This window comes from Podarcis bocagei (genome assembly GCF_964188305.1).
Source record: "Podarcis bocagei genome assembly, chromosome: 15".
Classification (NCBI taxonomy): domain Eukaryota; kingdom Metazoa; phylum Chordata; class Lepidosauria; order Squamata; family Lacertidae; genus Podarcis; species Podarcis bocagei.
Genome location: NC_138141.1, coordinates 45,751,137 through 45,770,032, shown reverse-complemented (window position 1 = coordinate 45,770,032; position 18,896 = coordinate 45,751,137). Strand labels below are relative to the sequence as shown.

Below are 18,896 nucleotides of genomic sequence, written 5' to 3'. Positions count from 1 at the left end.
GTGAGGGTCAGCCAGAAGGGATGAAACCTCCGGTGACCTTGGAAAGGAAAATGAGTTGGACTCTGCCACCTTTGTATGGGTGTCTTGCAACTTGTGTCTCTGTCAAGGTTGTTAGCAGGCCGAGCCCTTGGAGTGAATTTGGCATTAATTAACAGTGACCTGAGGTCAGCAAATCCACAGCTGCAAGGGCAGGCCGGATGCTTACTTAGTGGACGTCCTGGGAGACGAGAAGGTATTCTTGCTCTGCTCAGGGTTTAGCCGTCTACATTTTCATATTCCGTTTTGCATTCCAGTGCTTGGTGATCACAGGGAAACCCCGTGGCCTTAGGAGGAGTCACACAGACACACTCTCCCCCCTTCCCCAGGGTTTTGACCTGGCTTACAGAAGTAGCTGCTGGGTCAGGGAAGCTGGACTCTGGGCGGAAAGTCAAGAACTGCCCCAAAGGGGATTTTTTTGTTCTCAGGGTGGGCTACCTAATCTTTCTGGGCTGAGCTGCTGGGCTCTGATTTCCTGTTGCTTATGAGTGTTATGGAAGCTCTTAGTCACAATCAGCACTGCCAAGAGTGGCTTGATGCAAAGAGGAAAGGAAGCATAGCAGGTGACCTCTGCAGAGGCTGCTTGAAGGTCTCCTGGCTCCCAGTTGCAGCGCAGTGGAAGGGAGGGTTGGGGGGTCTCAGCCAAGGAGGTGTGATAAGGGCATGGCAGTCTGTGTCTGCATGAGAAGCTCTTAGGCATGGGTTCTCTCCACTTCCCCCCTACCCATTTGTGCCTTGGATAAATGGATGAGATCTGCAGAGTCCCCCCCTCCCCTTAGAAATTGGGTGGCATGGAGGAGAGCAGTATTGGTTCAGATTTCAGCTTTTGAATTCACTGCACTTAAAAAAACCCCTTATCTTACATTTGTGAGTTGGGCTGGGAAAAAACCCCATATGTCAGGTTGCCAGAACATTTGCAGATTGGATGCTGGTGCCAGCTTGCAGGTCTGAAGCTTCTGCCAGCCTGATGCAGAGCTGGTACCTAAACTACCATGGCTGGCTTCTCGGGATGTGATGGAGGGGAACAGAGCGATGGAACTCTTTTCTCAGCCCTGGCCGGAAGTGCTGGGAGAAGCGGATTCTGCTTTCTGTGGTGCCTCTGAGGGAGGGGCACCTGGGTGCAGCGCTGCTGCTGCTGAGAGAGGAAGGCCTTGCCCACTTCCGTGGTGCTCATGGATTATCCCAGGAGGACTTTGGAGCTGTGACTCTGCTAGTGAGACACAGCGGGAGGGACTGTCTCAGCTGCAGCCTGTTCTGCTGTGGTTCCAGCAGGAAGCCTTTGCTGCTCCAGGAGAGCGGAGTCCTGGCTGGAAGTTCTGGGTGGGCTTCCTTCGCCACCAGTGGCTGGTGCTGCTGGTGCGGTGCAGTCAGTCCTGAGCCATTCTTTGTGCAGGAAAAATGCATTTTGTTGGCCAGACTTGGTGTCCCCGAAATCGTGCCTGCCCTGCACATTCTGAGCCTTTGTTTCCCCGGCCAGCTTGGTTTAATAACATAAGAGCAAGCTTACAGTGCCTCTAACTCGCTTAGCTGCAGCCTGGCTAATTTCCTGGCTTCTGTCGTTTAAACAGGCAGCGCTGGCTGCTGATGGGGCCAGTTGAGCAGCTTCTGGGTGGAAGCCCTTATCCTGTTGACAGGTAAAGGGCTTCCATGGGGCCTCCCCGCATCCTGGAGCCAGCCCCGCCCCTCGCCTCCCCAGAGGGCCTGGCAGGAGTCCTGCCTGGTGGCTTTTCCAAGGGAGTGGATTATTGGTTTTAGATTGAACTGCCTTTTATATCCCGGGCTGTGTGCTTTGCTCCCACACCACCTGCTGCATCTCAGGTCCTTCTCGGCTTCTTGGTGGCATTTAGCTGGGCCTGGGCAGAGCTTTCACTCCTGAAAAGCACAGGGCTTCCTTTCTCCCCCCTCCTGCCCCCTCTCCCCACCCAGAGCCTCCTGTCCCCCTGCCATTTTGAGGGGGGGGGGGATGACCACTTTTGGAGCCCTTTGGGTCAATTCTCTTTCCTTTCTTCACTTGCCTGAGTCTCACCCAATGAAGAACCACTGAGAGTGCCGAGTGCCTGAGACAATGCAGAATGAAGTGTTAGCACTTCATACAAGAGGGAGGGTGCCGTTCTAATCCTGGAAAGAGGCTGGTGCGTATTCAGATGCAGTTCTGCAGGTCTCTCTGCCCTCCCAGCCTCCCTTCCTCCCCAGGTTAAACAGATGGAGCCTAACATTTATTTGCGTCCTTGTCTAGTGCTTGTCACAACAGAGCCAACATCTCCCACAAGGAGGGGCAGCCCGCTGGCTGGTTGTACACAAAGCTTGGTGAGCACTCCCTTCCTTGAACTCAGGTGCTTTTTCATTCACCCTGCTCTTCCTTCAGTAAGCGTGTGTGCGAGCAGGCAGAGGCTTATCCTATTCTCACAACAATCCTGTGGAGTAGATTAGACTGAGGAGGTGCCTGGTTCATGTTCGCCCCAGGATGGCTGCGTGGAGATTCAAATGCAGAGTGCTTCAGCCTTCAGGTCCATCTCTCTCTATGCAGGATGTGCAAGGCAGAGTCCTCTCTCCTACTTTTCTTTCCCACTGATTCCGCCCCCCTCCCCGCAACTGAGCAGGTGGGAAGTAAAATGGGAAATGCAATTCCTTGTAAGCAAGTGGAAGGGGATGCATGTTGGGGCAAAAAAATAATAATCTAAATTTCACATCTACACTTACGGCGTCTGAACTGGCAGCGGCTGACCAGCAATGAAACCTTGGGACATAGCAAATAGCTCCATGAAGATGTTGACCCCAGTGTGCAGCAGCAGCAGCCGTGAACAAGGCAAATGCCATGCCTGGGCCATTAGGAAAGAGATTGAAAATGAAACTCCCGCTTTCACAGTACCATTATACAAAACAGTTGGAATATGGTGTACAGTTGCCCTGCCTTAAAAAGGGTATTTTCAGGCTGGAAAGGGTTCAGAAGAAGGCAGCCAAACACATTTGGTGGAGAGTGGTGGAGTTTATTATGGATAACTTTTATTATGCACACAGTCCTGGAAATGAGGGACCCCCTCCCAAAGGTATCTGCCAACTTGTGGATAGTGCAACAAATGATCACCTGTGTTTTGTTTTTTGCCTTCTGTCACAAAGCAATATGCTCCTGCAGTAAGGGAAATGCTAGTCTCACATTGGGGTCTCCAAAACTGAAGGCCAGGGGGATGTTTTGTTGTGAAATGCCGTGGGCTCAAACTGGGCTGTGCAGGTAATAACAATGAACAGTGATTTTAAAAGGAGAGGGGGGCACCAAAATGAACAGGGTGTGTGTGGAGAGACTCCTCTATCAGGGCAGGTTACAACTTTGGGGGGGGGGGGCTTTTTGGTTTAGATAAGTGAGTGAGGCAGGACATGATGGGACGTTTTGCATTTTGGCAAAAGAGGTTTTTCTCCTCCCCCCCCCCCCCCCCCGTGGTACAAGGACTTGTGGACATCCAGTGAATTGGAGAAGACAAGAGAAAGTCCTTCACAAGCCACATGGTTAACCTGTGGAACTCGCTCCTGCAGGAGGCAGGGGTAGCCACCAATGTGGGCAGCTTTAAAAGAGGCTTGGACAGATGCATGGAGGAGGAGGAGGCTATCAGTATCTACTGGCCAGGAAGGCTGTGTTCTCCCTCCACGGTCAGAGGCAGTGATGCTTCTGAATACCAGTTGCTAGAAATTGCGGGCGGGGAGAGGGTTTTGTGCTTGGATCCTGCTTGGGGGCTTCCCACAATGGGCATCTGGTTGGCCCCCTGTGAGAGCAGTTTGTTGCACTAGATGGGCTCTTGGCCTGGCCCAGCAGACTCTTCTTCTGTTCTTATCCTTTGGTGCCTTTGAGAAGCAAAACAAGACATTGTTTATTCCAGGCAATAATCATGAACATGCTGCAAACTGAAGGTGCCTGAATGAGCCCTCGCCATCATTATGCCCAGGAAGGTTTCTGGGATCCCTGTGTGCGCTCTGTCAAGAGCAAACCTTCCAGCTGGCTTGAGTGGCTCCTTAGGAAGTCGCCTGTCCCTGGCTGGCCTTGCCCCCCTCTCCCCCCAGCTTGTGGGATGAGAATGCGGCATGTCAGAGAGAGAAGGACCATCTGCCCTCTGGGGTGGGGCTTGGACCCACATCTGTGGGTTGTTTGCTGGGAGTGGCAGCTGAAGGGGGCATGGGAAATTCCTGGGTGGGGTGGGGGTGAGGCTGAAGTCCTCTGGAACAAGACCACTTTAGACACTTTTATATTTGGCAAGGGAGATTCTTCTGCTGAGAGAGAAAGAAGGTTCTTGAGGGGAAAGGCTGCTAAGAATAGAAATCATATTCATACAGGACATAAAACATTCCAAATCCCAGGCTTTTCCCGGCCTGCAACTCAGCGCAGCCCTGGGAATTGGGTCCCACTTACTGCCTTGGAGTTTGAATTGTAGGGATTCAGGGCTTGGGACCTGTGAGGCTGGTGGGTTCCTGTGCTCCTCCCTGGACAAAGGAGGTTTCCAGCTTCCCCCACCCAGGCCCTTCTCCCTGCATGTGGGGATGGCAGGAAGAACCAGCAGCTGTGTCTTGTTCCAGGCACTCAGGGCTCTGGGAGCACGAGAGCCTCCCTCCTGACATTTTGTCCCTGGGTGCTTCCTGCTCTCCTCTCCTTGCCAGCTTTGTTGCGGAGGGCCCTGCGTGCTTTCTTTCTTCCCTCCCTTGCTCCTCTCCCCCACTTGGGTCCCGTGCAAGAGAGGAATTTCAGCAAGATTCTCCACACGCTGGCATTGCCACTCCTCCCCACTGCGGAAAGTAGGACTGAAGTCAGCTCTCTCCCTCTTTCCCACCCTCGCCAGATCTCGACACAAACTGCATTCCATTCATTCCATGGGCCTGACTTGTGCGGAGGGGGGGCTTGCCATGACAGGCTGGAAGCAGAGCTGCCATCTCAGTCTGCAGCCCAGGCAGGGCTCCCCCCCCCCCTCCGCCTTGCCCCATAACACTTCCTGGAGAAGGCGCTGCAGGATTGCCCCACTCCCCAGCGCCTCTGTAAGGACAGCGGCAAAGGTGCAGGGGGCTGTTGCAATTGTGGGTCCAGCCTCTGGGATCAGAAGTGTCCGTAGCTCCCTGAGCCTTTCATGCGTGTATATATCGTGGGTGCAAAGCAGATCTGTAGTGTCGGGGTGCAGGATTAGAAACTCAGGTAGATAAGCTTATCGCCAAATGGCACCTTGAATCTAGGTTATGGTCAATGTGAGAAACTGGGATAGGAGAGTTAGGAGCCAAATGATTTCTGAGACCTGGGTTGTGGGTGTTAAAACAGAATGTCTAGTCACCACTGGGGGGGGGGTCAGCAACACTGTTAATGCATGTTTAATTTGGTGTTGACGATATAAGTATTGGGACCATACTTAAGTTTTCAAAACACTCTACTCTATTGTTAAACTCCTTAACGTATTGTCTATACTTAACGTATGCTTCAATGCTTCAAAGCAACTACCGTATTTTTTGCTTTATAAGACTCACTTTTTCCCTCCTAAAAAGTAAGGGGAAATGTGTGTGCGTCTTATGGAGCGAATGCAGGCTGCGCAGCTATCCCAGAAGCCAGAACAGCAAGAGGGATTGCTGATTTCACTGCGTAGCGATTCCTCTTGCTGTTCTGGCTTCTGAGATTCAGAAGATTTTTTTTCTTGTTTTCCTCCTCCAAAAACTAGGTGCGTCTTGTGGTCTGGTGCTTCTTATAGAGCGAAAACTACGGTACATTTCAGGAATCCTGGAGTGTCATCCAGGCGCAAAAATGGCACCCAGACTTTATGAGGTGCTCGCAAATGGAGAATCTTTAGGCGCAAAATGCGCCTGGCGCTCTGCTAATTTCAAACCCTAGTTACAGTCACCACAATGCACTGTCCAGTTGCCTTTTCCCCCAATGAAGTTTATTATAGCAACAAGACATCACCACAGATTGGCAGGCTGGCTGGCATGCAGCAATGTCTTTTGATGCGTGAGCATGCAGGAGCAGAAAACTGCTGCACACCAGCCAGATGGTGGCAATGTCAGCCATGAAACCTGGTAACAAGGCATCTTCACTTGTTTGCAATTGGACCTGTGCCAGGCACGAAATGTGCCCAGCGCCTGACAAGTTTTGAATGCTGGTCAGACTACAGTTCCCATCATCTTTGGCCGTGATGTGAGTTGGAGTCCAGCAACATCTGACAGTCTGCCGATTTCCCATCCCTGATTTAGCAGGGGACGTGTGATGGTTGACTGAGATCATTTTGGTTTCTGCATTTTGTGTAATGTGAGATGGGGGGACACACAAGCAGAATTGGAAGGGGACCTGGTTTTATTTGGCCAGACAGAGCTGGCAGCAAGGCAGCCGAACAGCTCAGCTTGGTTCTTTATCTGGGACTTAAAGTCAAGCAGACGCACAATCTGAAAGGAATGATGATGGAAAGAGGCTGGCGTGGTGGAGCAGAACTGCAGCCACACCCCAGCTGCTGAGGGCAGGAAGCTGCCTCGGTCAGACCTTTGGTCCCTCTGGCTGGCTGCCTGGTGGCTCTCCAGGTTGCTGGCTGCCCTGCCTGGGACGCCACTGGGCCTGGACCTTTTGCATGGCAAGCAGACACTTCCCGCCGAGCCACGTTGAGTAAGAAAAGCCCCCGCAGGACTTGGTGGTGCTTGTTCCGAGGAGGTTTCAGCATTTCAGAGTTCACGAGACGGCAGGGCGAACCTCGCCTTGTCTGGGTAGGGCACTGCCTTGGCACTCTGGTCCCCAGAGACGTGTTTGTTCTGCTCCGGGTGCCTTGGCTGGGATCCTGCAATAAAGAATGAGTCACGAGTGTTTGGCCAGCAGCACCAATAAGGGGAGCCTTCCTAGGAAGAGGAATTTGGAGAGCTCTGGCGGCAGGCCTCGCTTCCTGGGCAGGTGCTGAGCAGTCCCAGGTTGTGGAGAGGGAGACAGAGAGAGGGGAACTCCTCCAAACTTGAGGGCGTGCAAAGGTGCCATCTCCTCAGAGAAGCAGCAGCAAGAGCCAGGAGGGCCTGGGCGAGCCATCCATGTTTGCTTACTGGAAGAGGGGAGGATCTGGGCTGTTTCAAGGTGCGTTTCCCACACCCATCTGCTGGGAGAGGCTGGGGGCCTTCTCCTTGGCTCCCCTGACTGATCCCCATGGGATGAACATTTCTGTAGCTTATTGTTTATTCACTTTATTACCTGCTCTTTAAAAGAGGATTAGACAAACAGCCTTAAAGGAGGATTAGAGGAATACAAGGGGGGAAAGGCTACGGATGGCTGTGCTCTTCCTCCACAGAGGGAGGCAGCAGTGCTTCGCCAGAGTCCTATTGCAGGGGAGGGCTCTTGCTCTCAGGGCCTCTTTTTGGGCTTCCCATTGGGGCCGCCGCCCTGGTCCAGCAGGCTCTTGCGTTCTTCTAAGGTCCCAGGGTGGGTTACAAGAATTTAAAACACAAGAATAAAAACAGATTAAAACAAATTACAATTGCAAGAATAGGCCGGGTTCTAAAAACACGCATCTCGAGTGTTCAAGGCCAGGGTGCAGAGGCGCATCTTCAGCACACTGTCCAATGAAGGTGCCAGATATCTGCACCTCTGCGGAAAGGGAGCAAGGGAAGCTGGCCACCCAGCTCAGTATTACCTGCACGGACTGGTAGCCGTGGCGCCATCACTAGTGCTTCAGGCAGGACTCTCTCTCCCAGCCCTCCCTGGAGATGCCTCTGGGGGCAGAGCCTGGTGCCTTCTGCATGCAGGACAGGTCCCCTCCCCCGGGGCCACGTCCCTCCCTAAGGGGGCTGGCACAGAGAATGCCTTTTTCCACCACCCCCCAACATCCAAGGGCAGTGGGGTTACCAAGAAGGCCCCCCTCCCCTGATCTTGCTCCTCCCCAAGAGGGTCAGGAGGTGGCCTCCCAGATATTTAAGGCCTAAGTCTTTCACTGCTTCAAACGCCATGCAAACCCCTTGAATGGGGCCTGGAAATGACCTGGCCATCAGGCAATTTGAAGGGTGGCTTTTTGGGGCCTCCTGGTCCCACCCAGCCCCCAGTAGAGCCCCTTGTCCCCATGGCTGCTCCTGGGGAAGGAGGTCCTCAGGGGCCACAGGAAGGGGGGTAGGAGCAGCTGCTGCATTTCGCCACCTCCCTGCCTCCTCCACAGGCTTTCCCGTTCCCTTAATTCCCAGGGGCCTTGTGTGGGAATCGGCAGCAAATCAGTAATTGGCCCTGGTCTGCCAGTGGCATCCCCCAGCTGCCTCCCAGCTGCCTGCCTGCCTCTGCTCCTCCTGGAGCCCACAATGGCTCCTGGGAGCCCCTGGGAGCAGCAGGATCTGGACCTCGTTGTCGTTCCTTGCAACAAGCAGCCAGAGAAGCACGAGCCTTCCTGGGGCGCCCCTCCCTGGGCGTGAGGCTGGGGGTGGCACGACCATGCCGCCCCCCTCTGCGTTGGGAGAGGCCTGTGTCTGGAGCTGAACAAACAAGCCATTAAGCGCCTCCTGGGGCTGGGCGTCAGGCATCAACAGGGCAGGCGGCGTGCTCAGCGCCTGGGCTCAGAGCTGGGACGTTGTGCCAACCTGCCAGGAGCCACGAGGGACGCCTGATCAGCGCTCTCTGTTCATTGTCAGGGGCCCCCCAGGACGGGTTTGGGCGAGGGCTTTTCCCCTTCCAATTAATTAGTTTTCACAGACTGGCTCTGAGCAGCAGCAGCTGGGACTGCTCTTTTGTACAGGGTTGCAGGTACTGAGTCCCTGTCAGGGAAAAGGGGGGCCTGTTGTTGGGGGGCAACTGGTCCTCCTCCTCTGCCCCACTGGGGCCCCAGGAGGACTTCCCTGGCCCCAGTGCTCTGTGGGAGAGGCGTCCTCTTTCAGCTTTTGCTGGGAGTGGGGTGTGTGTGTGTGTGTGTGTGTGTGTGGTGGAGAGGGAGGGCTGGCTCTGCCATTCGGGACCTTTGGCATGTGGAGCAGGTGTGGAAGAGGCCCAAGGGAAAGATGTCAGGAAGCACCCTGGCTTTGCAGGGGGTCAGAGCAAGGTGCTTAGCCCTAGACAAAAGCATTGCTGAGCGGGAGGAAAAGAGCTGCCGCCTAAGTGCCCTTGAATCTGTGCAAAGCAAAGAAGCTGCTGAAAAGTGGCCAGTTCCTCCCTCCTGGACAGATCCTGCCTCTCTCTGTGTGTGTTTGTGTTGCAGCAGCAAAGCTGCTCTCCTCAGTTCCCCTCCCAAACTGCCAGGCACCCAGTGCAAATCTGCCCTTATACAGTCATTTCCTATTCTTAGAAGCTTTTCCCTGGGATTCTGCTGGGGGAGTCATCCAGAGGAAATCCTGTTTCCTCCGTTAAAAAATGGAGGGCTGCAAGCGGCACTTCTCTCACTTCCTATCTGGTGTCCCCGAGGGGACCCTGGATGGAGGGGGCAGGCCCTGCCCGTCCTCCCCACCTTACGTCCTTTGCAGCAGCCGCCACAGAGCAGCCAGGTAGCAGGTTTGATTTTTGACTTTGGGCAGAGGAGCAGAGCCTTCTCTACCGTGGGGAGGCCCCGTCTGCAGGGCATTCTTGCCCTATTGCTGCGGCTCAGGACCAGGGCCTGCATCAGCCCAACGCCTCAAGTGGGGCAGGGGGGGCGCAGGAGGGGACCCCAGAGTCTTTCCGCTCTCCGGAGCCTCTTGAGGGAGGAGGCATTTCCAGCAGTGGAGGATTCCAGCAACCGCAGGCTCTGGACACTGAACTTTCCCCGTGAAAACATATTTTCTCCTTAAAAGGAAAATGACGGCCTGGCTGCTTGGAGGAGGAGAGGCTTTGGCTGAGCAGAATCCAGCTCTTTCTCCTCAGTGCCACATCTGGCAGGAGAGGGAGAAGCTCCGCAGGCGACTGGGCTGAGCCGGGGGTCTGCGCGGCTGCTGGGGGTGGCGAGGGGGATCAAGGCACAACAACAAACAACAAAGCAGGGTCCGGTGCAAGGGGCACCAATGTGACATTTTGTTCCGCATGGGCTCTGGACTCCACCACCCGCCTGTCCCCGGTCTTCCTCACCCTGAATGCCTTTTAGCACCAGATGCTGTGCACCTCTGTTGTATATGGAAGCGGGGCTGACTTTGATCCGGATGTGTATGCCTACTCACAGGCCTCAGGGAACTGGGCAGCTGAGAGCCAGCAAACCCCTTTGACTGGCCTGTTTGGGGCACTTCTCCTCCCAAAGCTCCCTGTGGAGAGACACTCTGCCTCCACCCGCTGCCTGTGCCTGGGAGGGAGGCCCAGGGTGACTGAGGGGCTCCTGCTCACCCTCCTGGGGGCTGCCGGGCTGCTTTTGGCCACATGGGAGGCTGTCCCGCCCCACCTAAGGGTGCCACCCCTCCCTTCCCTTGTGGCCTCCATTTCTCAAGCAGCTGTGGGGTTAGGATACAAAGGGCTTATCCTGGCAAAGCAGTGGGGGGACGGACAACCAGTTGACCGATTGATCTCTCAGGTGTGAGCGTGGCAATCCTGAGTCGGGACAGACAGACAGACAGACGAGGATCCCAAGGCCCTTCTGCCCCTTCTGAATCCTGCCCTTTGTGGCATGCAACATGAGATGCTTGGCTGGTGGCGCAGCTGGCAGAGCCTCGCCCCCTCACCCACCCCAGGGAGAGACTCCACCTGACCCCTTCCAGGCCTGCTGGGTAACAGGTGCTTATCAACTGAGTAGAGCAAGTCTGGCCAGGAAGGCCGGGATCCGACCACGGCCAAGGGGAGCCATGCAGCTGTCCGTCACCGCCCGCCCCCCGGGCAAAGAAGAGACTGCTGAAGAAGACCCCCTCGGTTGCCTTTGCTGCCCTCCCCCCCCCCCTGTTTCCCAGAGGCTTGGCCATGTGGAGATCCAGAGGAGGTGTGATGGCGCAGCAGGAGAGCCAGCACAGCCCCCCATCTGGAAGCCCCCATGCAAATTCCTGCTGGCAGGGTGGGCCCCAGGTCTCCCCCAGCCCCTCGTGCTTTGTGAGTGTGTGATGCTCACAGGGTGTTGTTGCCCAGAGGGCCAAGGTGTAGGAAAGTGTGTGCAGGACATTGTGAACTTTGGGGAAAGAAGGCGGCAAAGGCTAAGTCGTTGCCTTTCGGTGGGTTTCCTCACAGAAGTCTTCGAAATGCGCCAGGCACCTTTTGCTCCTGCTGTGGGTCAGTTTGCAACTATGTGGAGACTTCTGGGTGCCCAGAATTCAAGGTGCCATTAGCCCCTAGCTTATATGCGTTTCTCACACTGCCCCATGGCTGTGGCCGCCTGCTCCTCCCTCCTGGGCGACCTTGCCTGGGCATCCCCCCATTGCCGCCCTCCTCTGGGAGCCAAGCTGGGCTGCCATCCTCCCTGCCTCCCTCCCTCCCCCCTCCTTGTGGCTTTTTATGAGGAGTGCTGGGCTCGGGCCCAACTTTCCCAGCCACTTGGATTCCTTTTCTCTCCCTCTTGCCTGCTGAGAGGGAACTATTCATCCAAGGCAGCCGGCAGAGGCTTTTGCTGCAGCTTGTGATTTAGGGTGTGCCCACTCGCCTGCCCGCCTGCCTCTGCTGCCCATTGCTCACCGTGGAGCCAGGAGGGGGGCTTCTGCTGCGGCGGCGGCTACTGCTGGCGATGAGGGAAGGCCTTCTGGAGGGCCCAGGGCGATGCTGCCGGGAGGAGAGAGGCGGCAGAGAGTAGAGGCAACCTCCTTTGGATCCCTGCTTTGAGAAGCGAGGCCCGTGACTCTGGCCAGGGGCAGCCATGAAGTTCAGGGCTGTGGTAAGGCTCTTCTGCGGTGGGGAGAGGGCGAGGAGGGGCAGGAATTTCCTCCATGGGTCTCCTGGGGGTTGATCCTGGCCTCCGGCTGATGCCCCTCCCTGTGGCCCTGTCCTGCAGGGGCAGACCTGGACTTGGGAGGAGGTGTGGGGGGGTGTCAATGTGGCCACAAAGCTCAGGAGGTTTTCTCTGTGGGGCTCCTGGATCTGGTGTGGGGAGGGAGCCTATTTCTTGGCTGGATCAGGACATGGGGAGGGGAGCCCACAAGCCGTGAGGCTCTGGAGTCGTCGTCCCCCCCAGTCCTGCAGGGACCCAGGAAAGCTAGGCCTGGTGTGCCTCAAGGGCCCCTCCTGGGTGGACTGGCGTGGAGGGGGAGCCTTCATCATCCTCAGGTGACCCCCCTCTCTATCCTGGGCCATGGACTCTGCCTCAGGCAATGTTCCTCCTCCAGCTTCCCTTATCATAGGAGCCTTGTCAGGGCCGGCCGGCCCCTGAGTCTCCCCAGACACAGCCTACCTCCAAGGAAGCTAGCCCTGCCCTTACAAACAGGCCTGAGCCATTTGCTCAGCTGCAGCCCCTGGGACAGTTCTGGGTTACCCTGTCTCCTTGCTCTGTATGTGTTGCAAGGGGGGGGGGAATTGTGAATCCATTAAACAGTCGAAAAAGCCTTCCGAAGGGTGTTGAAGGAGGACCCTCTGGGGGCACTGGGGCCTCTTACCTTCAGGTGCCTTTGGGGGGCTGAGCGACACCCACAGCCCCCCTCCTAAGTCCCAGCCCGAGGGGCAGGGCAGCAAGACAAGGGAAGTTGGAAGCAGAAGCGCTTGCCAGTCAATGGGGAAGCTGGCCTGGAGAAAGCTTGCTGCTGCCTTTCCTCTTGTTGCCCTCGGCCTGGGCTTGCGCACCAGGAGGAAGTCGACTCCTGAGACATGCTCAGTCTTGCAGTCGGAAGGGGAGCTTTGCCTAGTGGGCGGCCAGAGCAACAAGCAGGGAGGGAGGGAGCAGGGTGGCCCAGGCACCTTGGAAGGGCTCCCTGGCTGCCCACCCGTCCTCTTGACCCCTGGCCTGGATGCAAGGCTGCCCCAGCCAGGCGAGAGTGACGTGGGGCCTCTTTGCCAGCCAGGGCAGGGACCCCCTGGGGCAATGGTGCCATTGCCACGCCCCGTGAAACTCCTGGCAGCTGAGGAGTGGGTGCCTGCCTCTGTCTGGGTGAGGGAGGGGCCCTGTAGAGATTTCCAAAGGCCAGCGAATGGTTTGACTGGAGCAGTGGAGCTGGCCAGCTTATCCTCTGAAGGGGGTTAGGGTCTTCTGGCTCAGCCTCCTCCATCTCTGTTGTCAATTCTGCCTCTGGAGGAAATTGCCTCTGGGGCTGGTGGAAAGCAGGACCCCTTTCTATGGGGTGTGGAAGGGGGTCGCTGTTGGGGAGCAGGCAAGCTCCCCTCTGCCCGGCATCACTGCTTGTGGTCCAGCAGAACCAGGGAAGGAAATTCCTGAGGCTGCAGCAGCCTGAACTTCTTCTCTATATGCCCAAGTTCCTTCTACTTTGGAAAGGGAAACCCGGGTTGTGTGTGTCCAAAAGGCCCTCCTTCCTTCCTTCCTTCCTTCCTTCCTTCCTTCCTTCCTTCCTTCCTTCCTTCCTTCCTTCCTTCCCTCCCCATATCTCTCCACCCCACCCCAACAAAACAATGTGCCTTTGGGTGCCCTTTGGGCCTCACAGCTCTGTCTCCAGTGATGATGGGAATGTTTATAATTCTTGTTTGAATAAATACTGCAGAATTTACACTTGTTTGCTTCAGAAAGACGCCTAACGGTACTATTTTTAAACGTTACGTTTATTTGCTTTTACCCAATCCAAGATGCAAGAAAGGCATGTAAGATCCTGGCACAAAATGTGTGTGTGTGTGTGTGTGTGTGTGTGTGTGAGAGAGAGAGAGAGAGAGAGAGAGAGAGAGAGAGAGAGAGAGATTGAGAGAGGGAGGGAGGGGTGGTAAACAGTGAACACGTCTGCATCATGTTTAGCACCAGAATTGCACCAGAATTTGACTGCCTGCATCACCAGGCAGTCAAAAAACCACCCTGCCTGCGTTCCACTTCCCCTATCTAGCACTTCCTTCCGGTGGACAGAGGCTCAGGACCCTCAGGACCACGGGCAGGTTAAGTCCCATCTGCAGACAAGCTGCAGGTGGGCCAGCCATGCCAGCCACGTGTCCTGGAGGAAGGGGAGGCTGCCCACTCCCAGCCAGCCCTGGGGCCTTTGCCTCCACCTCCTCCTCCCAGGGAAGGCAGCCAGCCAGGGCAGAGCATTGCTGGCTGGTCCCAGACAGGCCCATCAGCTGATCTGGCTGGCCAAGGGGGCTGCCTGCCAGGGATGAGCCTTCAGGATTTGTGTGGGGGTCCTGCTTCACCCCTTCTCCCCCTCCTTCCACCCTCCCATGGGGTGGGCATCACTGTGGCCTTGTCTCCCTTGGTTTGTGGTGAGTCCCCTCCCACCTCCCACATTGCCCTCTCCTCCAGTGTCCAAAATTCCCCAGGGGCGTTTTGCTACTGACGCAGGTCCAATTGCCATTGTGTGGAGATTTCTGGGCGCCAGGCTGGCAGCGAAGTTTAAAAACCTCTGCCTTAATCCATAGTTTCCCCTGTGTGAGTTTCTGCTCCTTGCATGCTGGGATTAGTGAAGTGTTGTAAGATCAAGTACAGTCAGGCAGTGCAGTTGAGATCATAGGATCGTAGAATTGTAGCGCTGGGAGGGACCCTGGGGGTCATCTAGTCCAACCCCCTGGCGAGCAGGCGTTCCGTTGTGGTGACCGTGACCCAGATTCAAGGTGCCATTTGGCACTCCTCCCCCACAGAGCCACCACTTTGTCCCCCAACTGTACCTGTGGCACCTGGGGAGACCAGGTTGGGTCGGTGTCCTTCACTCAGAGGTCTCTGTGTCCAGCTTGGATGTGACCTCTTGTTTCCCCTCCTTGGCCAGCCAGTGTTTGGAGGAAGACCTATGGGCTCCCTTTGCTGGTGGTGTTGAGGGGGCCAGTGGGGTGGGGCTGGCTAGTGCCAGGAGCCCCTGCAGGTATGGGGAGGAGAGAGAGAGAGAGAGAGAGAGAGAGAGAGAGAGAGAGAGAGAGAGAGATGCTCAGCTGTCTCTGAGGCATCCGCCTTTCTCTCCCCACTCTGCCCCCCAAACTCCAGGTCTTCCCCCCTTGGAAGAGCCCCTCCCAGTATCCAACCCCCAAAGGCTCCCTGCGGGGCCTGAGCAGGGAGAGTGGCAGGGAGAGGTGAAGAGGGTGCTTGAGGAGCGCAGGTGCGCCTCCTTTCTCCCTCTCCCCTCCTGGGGATTTGCTAGGGGAGGAAATGTTCCTGTTGGCATGGAAAGTTTCCTCCATTGGGGGGGGGGGCCTCTGCGCAGTGCTGGGGAGAGGCCGGCAGGCTCACTCCGCTCCACTCCCAGCAAGCGAAGGACGTGGGGACGCTGTGTTCCCTCTCGCGCCAGCCATGAACGTCGAGGGCTTGTTGGCCCAGATCCAGCAGAAGAGGTCTCTCATCCCCATGGGCTTCCACCTGGCCAACCATCTGGTGAGCGCCCATGGCGTGCGCAGGGTGTTGCTGGCTGAGGGCAGGACCTGGAGGCCTGGACGGGATGCCAGTGGAGCGTGTGTGTTGGGGTTGGGAAAAGCCGCTCTCTTCTGCCTCGCAGCCTTCCTGGGAAGGATCCTGATTTGCATTGCCATTTGTGGCTTCTGAGACCTGGACTCCTTTACTCTAGGAGATGTTAAAACTTTGGTAGTGAACCAGCTGAGGGGCGTTGGCTGGGCTGGAGTGGGGCGTGTGGACTTCTGCCGGTGGGTTGGGGACTTCTGTCCCCTCCTTGTTGTGGACATGCCTCTCCCTGAGCCCTGCCAGCCCTCGCTCTGGCGTCCGTCCTTTGGCCCTTCCTTGACAGCCAGGCCAGGCACAGCGAGGCTTCCCTCCCTGTCCACCTCTGGCCGCCTGGCTCAACCTCCCCTCTTGTTGCTCCTTGCAGCCTGTCGGCAGTGACGGGATCCGGCTCGCAGCCATGGAGAGCGCCCTGACAGCTCGCGACCGCGTGGGAGTCCAGGACTTTGTCCTGCTGGAGAACTTCACCAGCGAAGCGGCTTTCATCGAGAATCTGCGCAAGCGGTTCAAGGAGAACCTCATCTACGTGAGTGGAGCGGGTGGGGCAGCCCCCTTCATCCAGCAGCTACCTCTTTCCCTGTGGGGCTCTACCCGACGGGAGCAGAGCCCCTCTGTTTGGGTGCTGGGCGGTCCCACTGCAGGTTCTGGAGCAGAGGGTCCAGGAGGGCAGGCTGGGGTGGGGCCTGAGGTGCAGCTGCTCTCAGCCCTGCAGGCAAACATTGAGGGAGGCAAACCATTCTGCCCCCACCCCCAGTTTCTCGTGCCATCCAGTAATAACCCCCTGAGAAAGCCTCCCCTCCTAAGCTGAAAGCAAAGTTGTTTGAGGGATGCAGGAAACATTTCTTGGAGGAAGATTTCAAGGCAAAGAAGAAGAGCGTCTTGCCAGGTGTCCCAGAGGCTGCTCCCTCCTTCTCCCTGTCCCTCCTGACCTCCCCTCCCTCCCTTGCTCTGCAGACGTACATCGGCTCTGTCCTGGTCTCCGTCAATCCCTACAAGGACCTGGAGATCTACTCCAAGCAGCACATGGAGCGCTACCGGGGCGTCAGCTTCTACGAGGTCTCTCCTCACCTGTGGGTAACGCCAGGGGTCAAGCCAGCCCCCCTCCCCCCCTTGCTTGTCCTGGAGCCGCAGGCCGCCAGCCACACCCAAAGCATAGGAAAATCTCTGTGTGTGTGTGCACGGGAGGGCAAGGGTGGGATTTTTCCTGCTCCCTCTGCCCAACATTCCCACGTTGCTAAGAGACCAGGAACCCGCCAGAGTATCTTTGTTTGCATAGCTGGGTGAACACTCCTCATTTAGAGAACGGAGCGCTGATTCTGAGCTCAATTTTGGAGGGTTCGTAAGACAAAAGAGCCCCACGTGCGCGAAACACCCGGCCGCTCTGCTTGCAGGGCGTGTGTGTACAAAATCTAGGGAGTGCCTTTGCTTTGGGAGATGGGAGGGAGGAAGAGAGGGGAGGAGGGGATATCCCAGGTCACATTCTGCCCCCCTACCCATGTTCCCTGGGATTTGGCCCAGCCGAAATGCTGAGTGGGCGGGGCGCTGTCTTTTAGAGGGACAGGCTGCCTCCCAACTTCCCACTTGTTGGATCTGCAAGGCTCTTGATCACAAGCTTCAGCCTCCTTGAGATGAGGGAAAGCAAAGAAGGGAGGGAGTGGGAAAGAATACTCAATTCGGGATTTATTCTCTCCCAAACCCTATCACATTTTATTTATTTATTAAAATAGTTTGCTCTCCGTATACCACCCAAAACCATGTTGGGATTTCAGGGCAGCATACAGCGAAAAGGTACAAATTCTCAATTATGACCCAGCAGACAAAATCCTTGAAACGTTGATGAGGATTTGTAGCAGTGGAAAGTGCCTCCCTGAGTATCAAAACATTTGCCCTGTGGGCCCTGGGCAAGGCTCTTTGGGGGCATCCTTCCCCAGCTGGGGCGCCACAGCCAAACAGCCCCTCGCGGCTGCATCACGGGAATCAGATGCTGCCACAGCCTTTCCCTGGCCAGATGGGATCCGACCCTGTAGTTGTCGATATCAGTCTCAGTCCCTGTTTTAACCAGCTTTTACACACGTTTTACATTTTGCTTTAATGGCAATGCGTACTGGGTTTACGGTAGACATTTTGGAAATAAAGGAGGAAGGTGCCTGGAGAAAGGGCCTCAGCAGAAGCTCTTTAAGGCACAGGCAGGTGAAGAGAGAAGAAGTAGAAGCAAAACTCTGGCACAGACTCCCCCCTGGCAGGCCTCCTTCCCCCGCCCCCTGCAGGCCCCGGGAGCGCCGGATGGTGGCGCTGGCCAGGTGGTGACGACCGTGGCCCTTTGCTTCCCTCCTCCTCCTCCTCAGCTACGCCATTGCAGACAATGCCTACCGCTCTCTGCGCACGGAGAGGAAGGACCAGTGCATCCTCATCTCGGGGGAAAGCGGGGCTGGCAAGACGGAAGCCACCAAGAAGGTGCTGCAGTACTACGCCATCACCTGCCCAGCTAGCGAGCAGGTGGAGACCATCAAGGACCGGCTCCTGCAGTCCAACCCAGTCCTGGAGGTAAGAGCACGAGGCCCAGTTCAGAAGGTGCCCGGGCTGCGGCTGCCCCTTCTCCTCTGTGGCTTTTGGGACGCAGCACAGCACAGCTGCTCCTCCCCGGTAGACCTGCCCCATCTTTGTGGCCTGGTTTGCTCTGCTGGTTGCCAACAACCAAGGGAGCCCATATGCCAGCCCCTGGCCCAGGATGCCCGTGCTGAGGCAGGAGAGGCCCTGCAGTGGTCAGCACTTGGGTCCGAGTCGAGGCCAGCTGGGGGCCAGGCAAGAAAGTCAAGCCAGGCAAGGCCTGCAGTCTGAGGGGCTGTGCCTGAGCCAGAGTCCTCTCCCCACATCTGGAGATCAGTTGTCCTCTTCTTCCTCTACAGGCGTTTGGAAATGCCAAGACCCTTCGCAACGACAACTCCAGCCGCTTTGGGAAATACATGGATGTCCAGTTCGATTATAAGGTGAGTCCGTGGGAGGGCAAACCGAGTTAGCCTCCTGGTCCGTCCTGCTCTCCCCGCCTTGCCTGGTCATGTCGGGGACTGAAACTGGACCCTTCTGCATTGCAATGCGCACACTGGGCCACTGAAAAGCCCCATCTTCTGAGCTGTGGAGGAGTAGGGGAGCCCCTCTCTCTGTCCTCATGTGGAGCCAGGTTTCCCCCAGCCCCCAAAGCTTTTCATCATGTCCCCTGTGGAAAATACACCTGAGCTTCTCTGAGCCACGTCCTTCTGAGCATCTCTCTTGGGAGAGGAAAGAGCGGCCTGTCCCGGAAGGGGTGGGCTCCAGTTTCTGAGATGAGGAGGAGGACAGAGCTCCAGCAGCAGGGAGCTCCAAGGCGGCTCTGCATGCAGGGCTGACCCCTGGTGGACGGTCTGCAGGCGCTTGGTGGGGAAACCCTGAGAGCTCTGGCAGCAGCCTTCTTGCTTGGCTCCAGGCTCCCTCTGCCCCTCTGCTCCCTTTCTGCCCTCGCCAGCCACACCTGCT

At 56.6% G+C, this 18,896-nt stretch overlaps 1 protein-coding gene across 3 annotated transcripts in view; it reads left to right on the top strand.

The window, feature by feature from the left end:
- Positions 1-18,896, top strand: part of MYO1C (myosin IC) — a 37,844-nt gene that overhangs the window by 5,747 nt on the left and 13,201 nt on the right. For 2 of the 3 annotated variants that reach the window (XM_081171994.1, XM_081171996.1), the window contains exons 2-5: positions 15,754-15,912; positions 16,341-16,456; positions 17,732-17,930; positions 18,293-18,373. In XM_081171994.1, the coding sequence (XP_081028120.1) occupies positions 15,754-15,912; positions 16,341-16,456; positions 17,732-17,930; positions 18,293-18,373 (555 nt within the window). Of the gene's footprint in view, positions 1-11,477; positions 11,742-15,753; positions 15,913-16,340; positions 16,457-17,731; positions 17,931-18,292; positions 18,374-18,896 lie in introns of those variants that run through there. The other variant, XM_081171995.1, reaches the window with a different exon arrangement.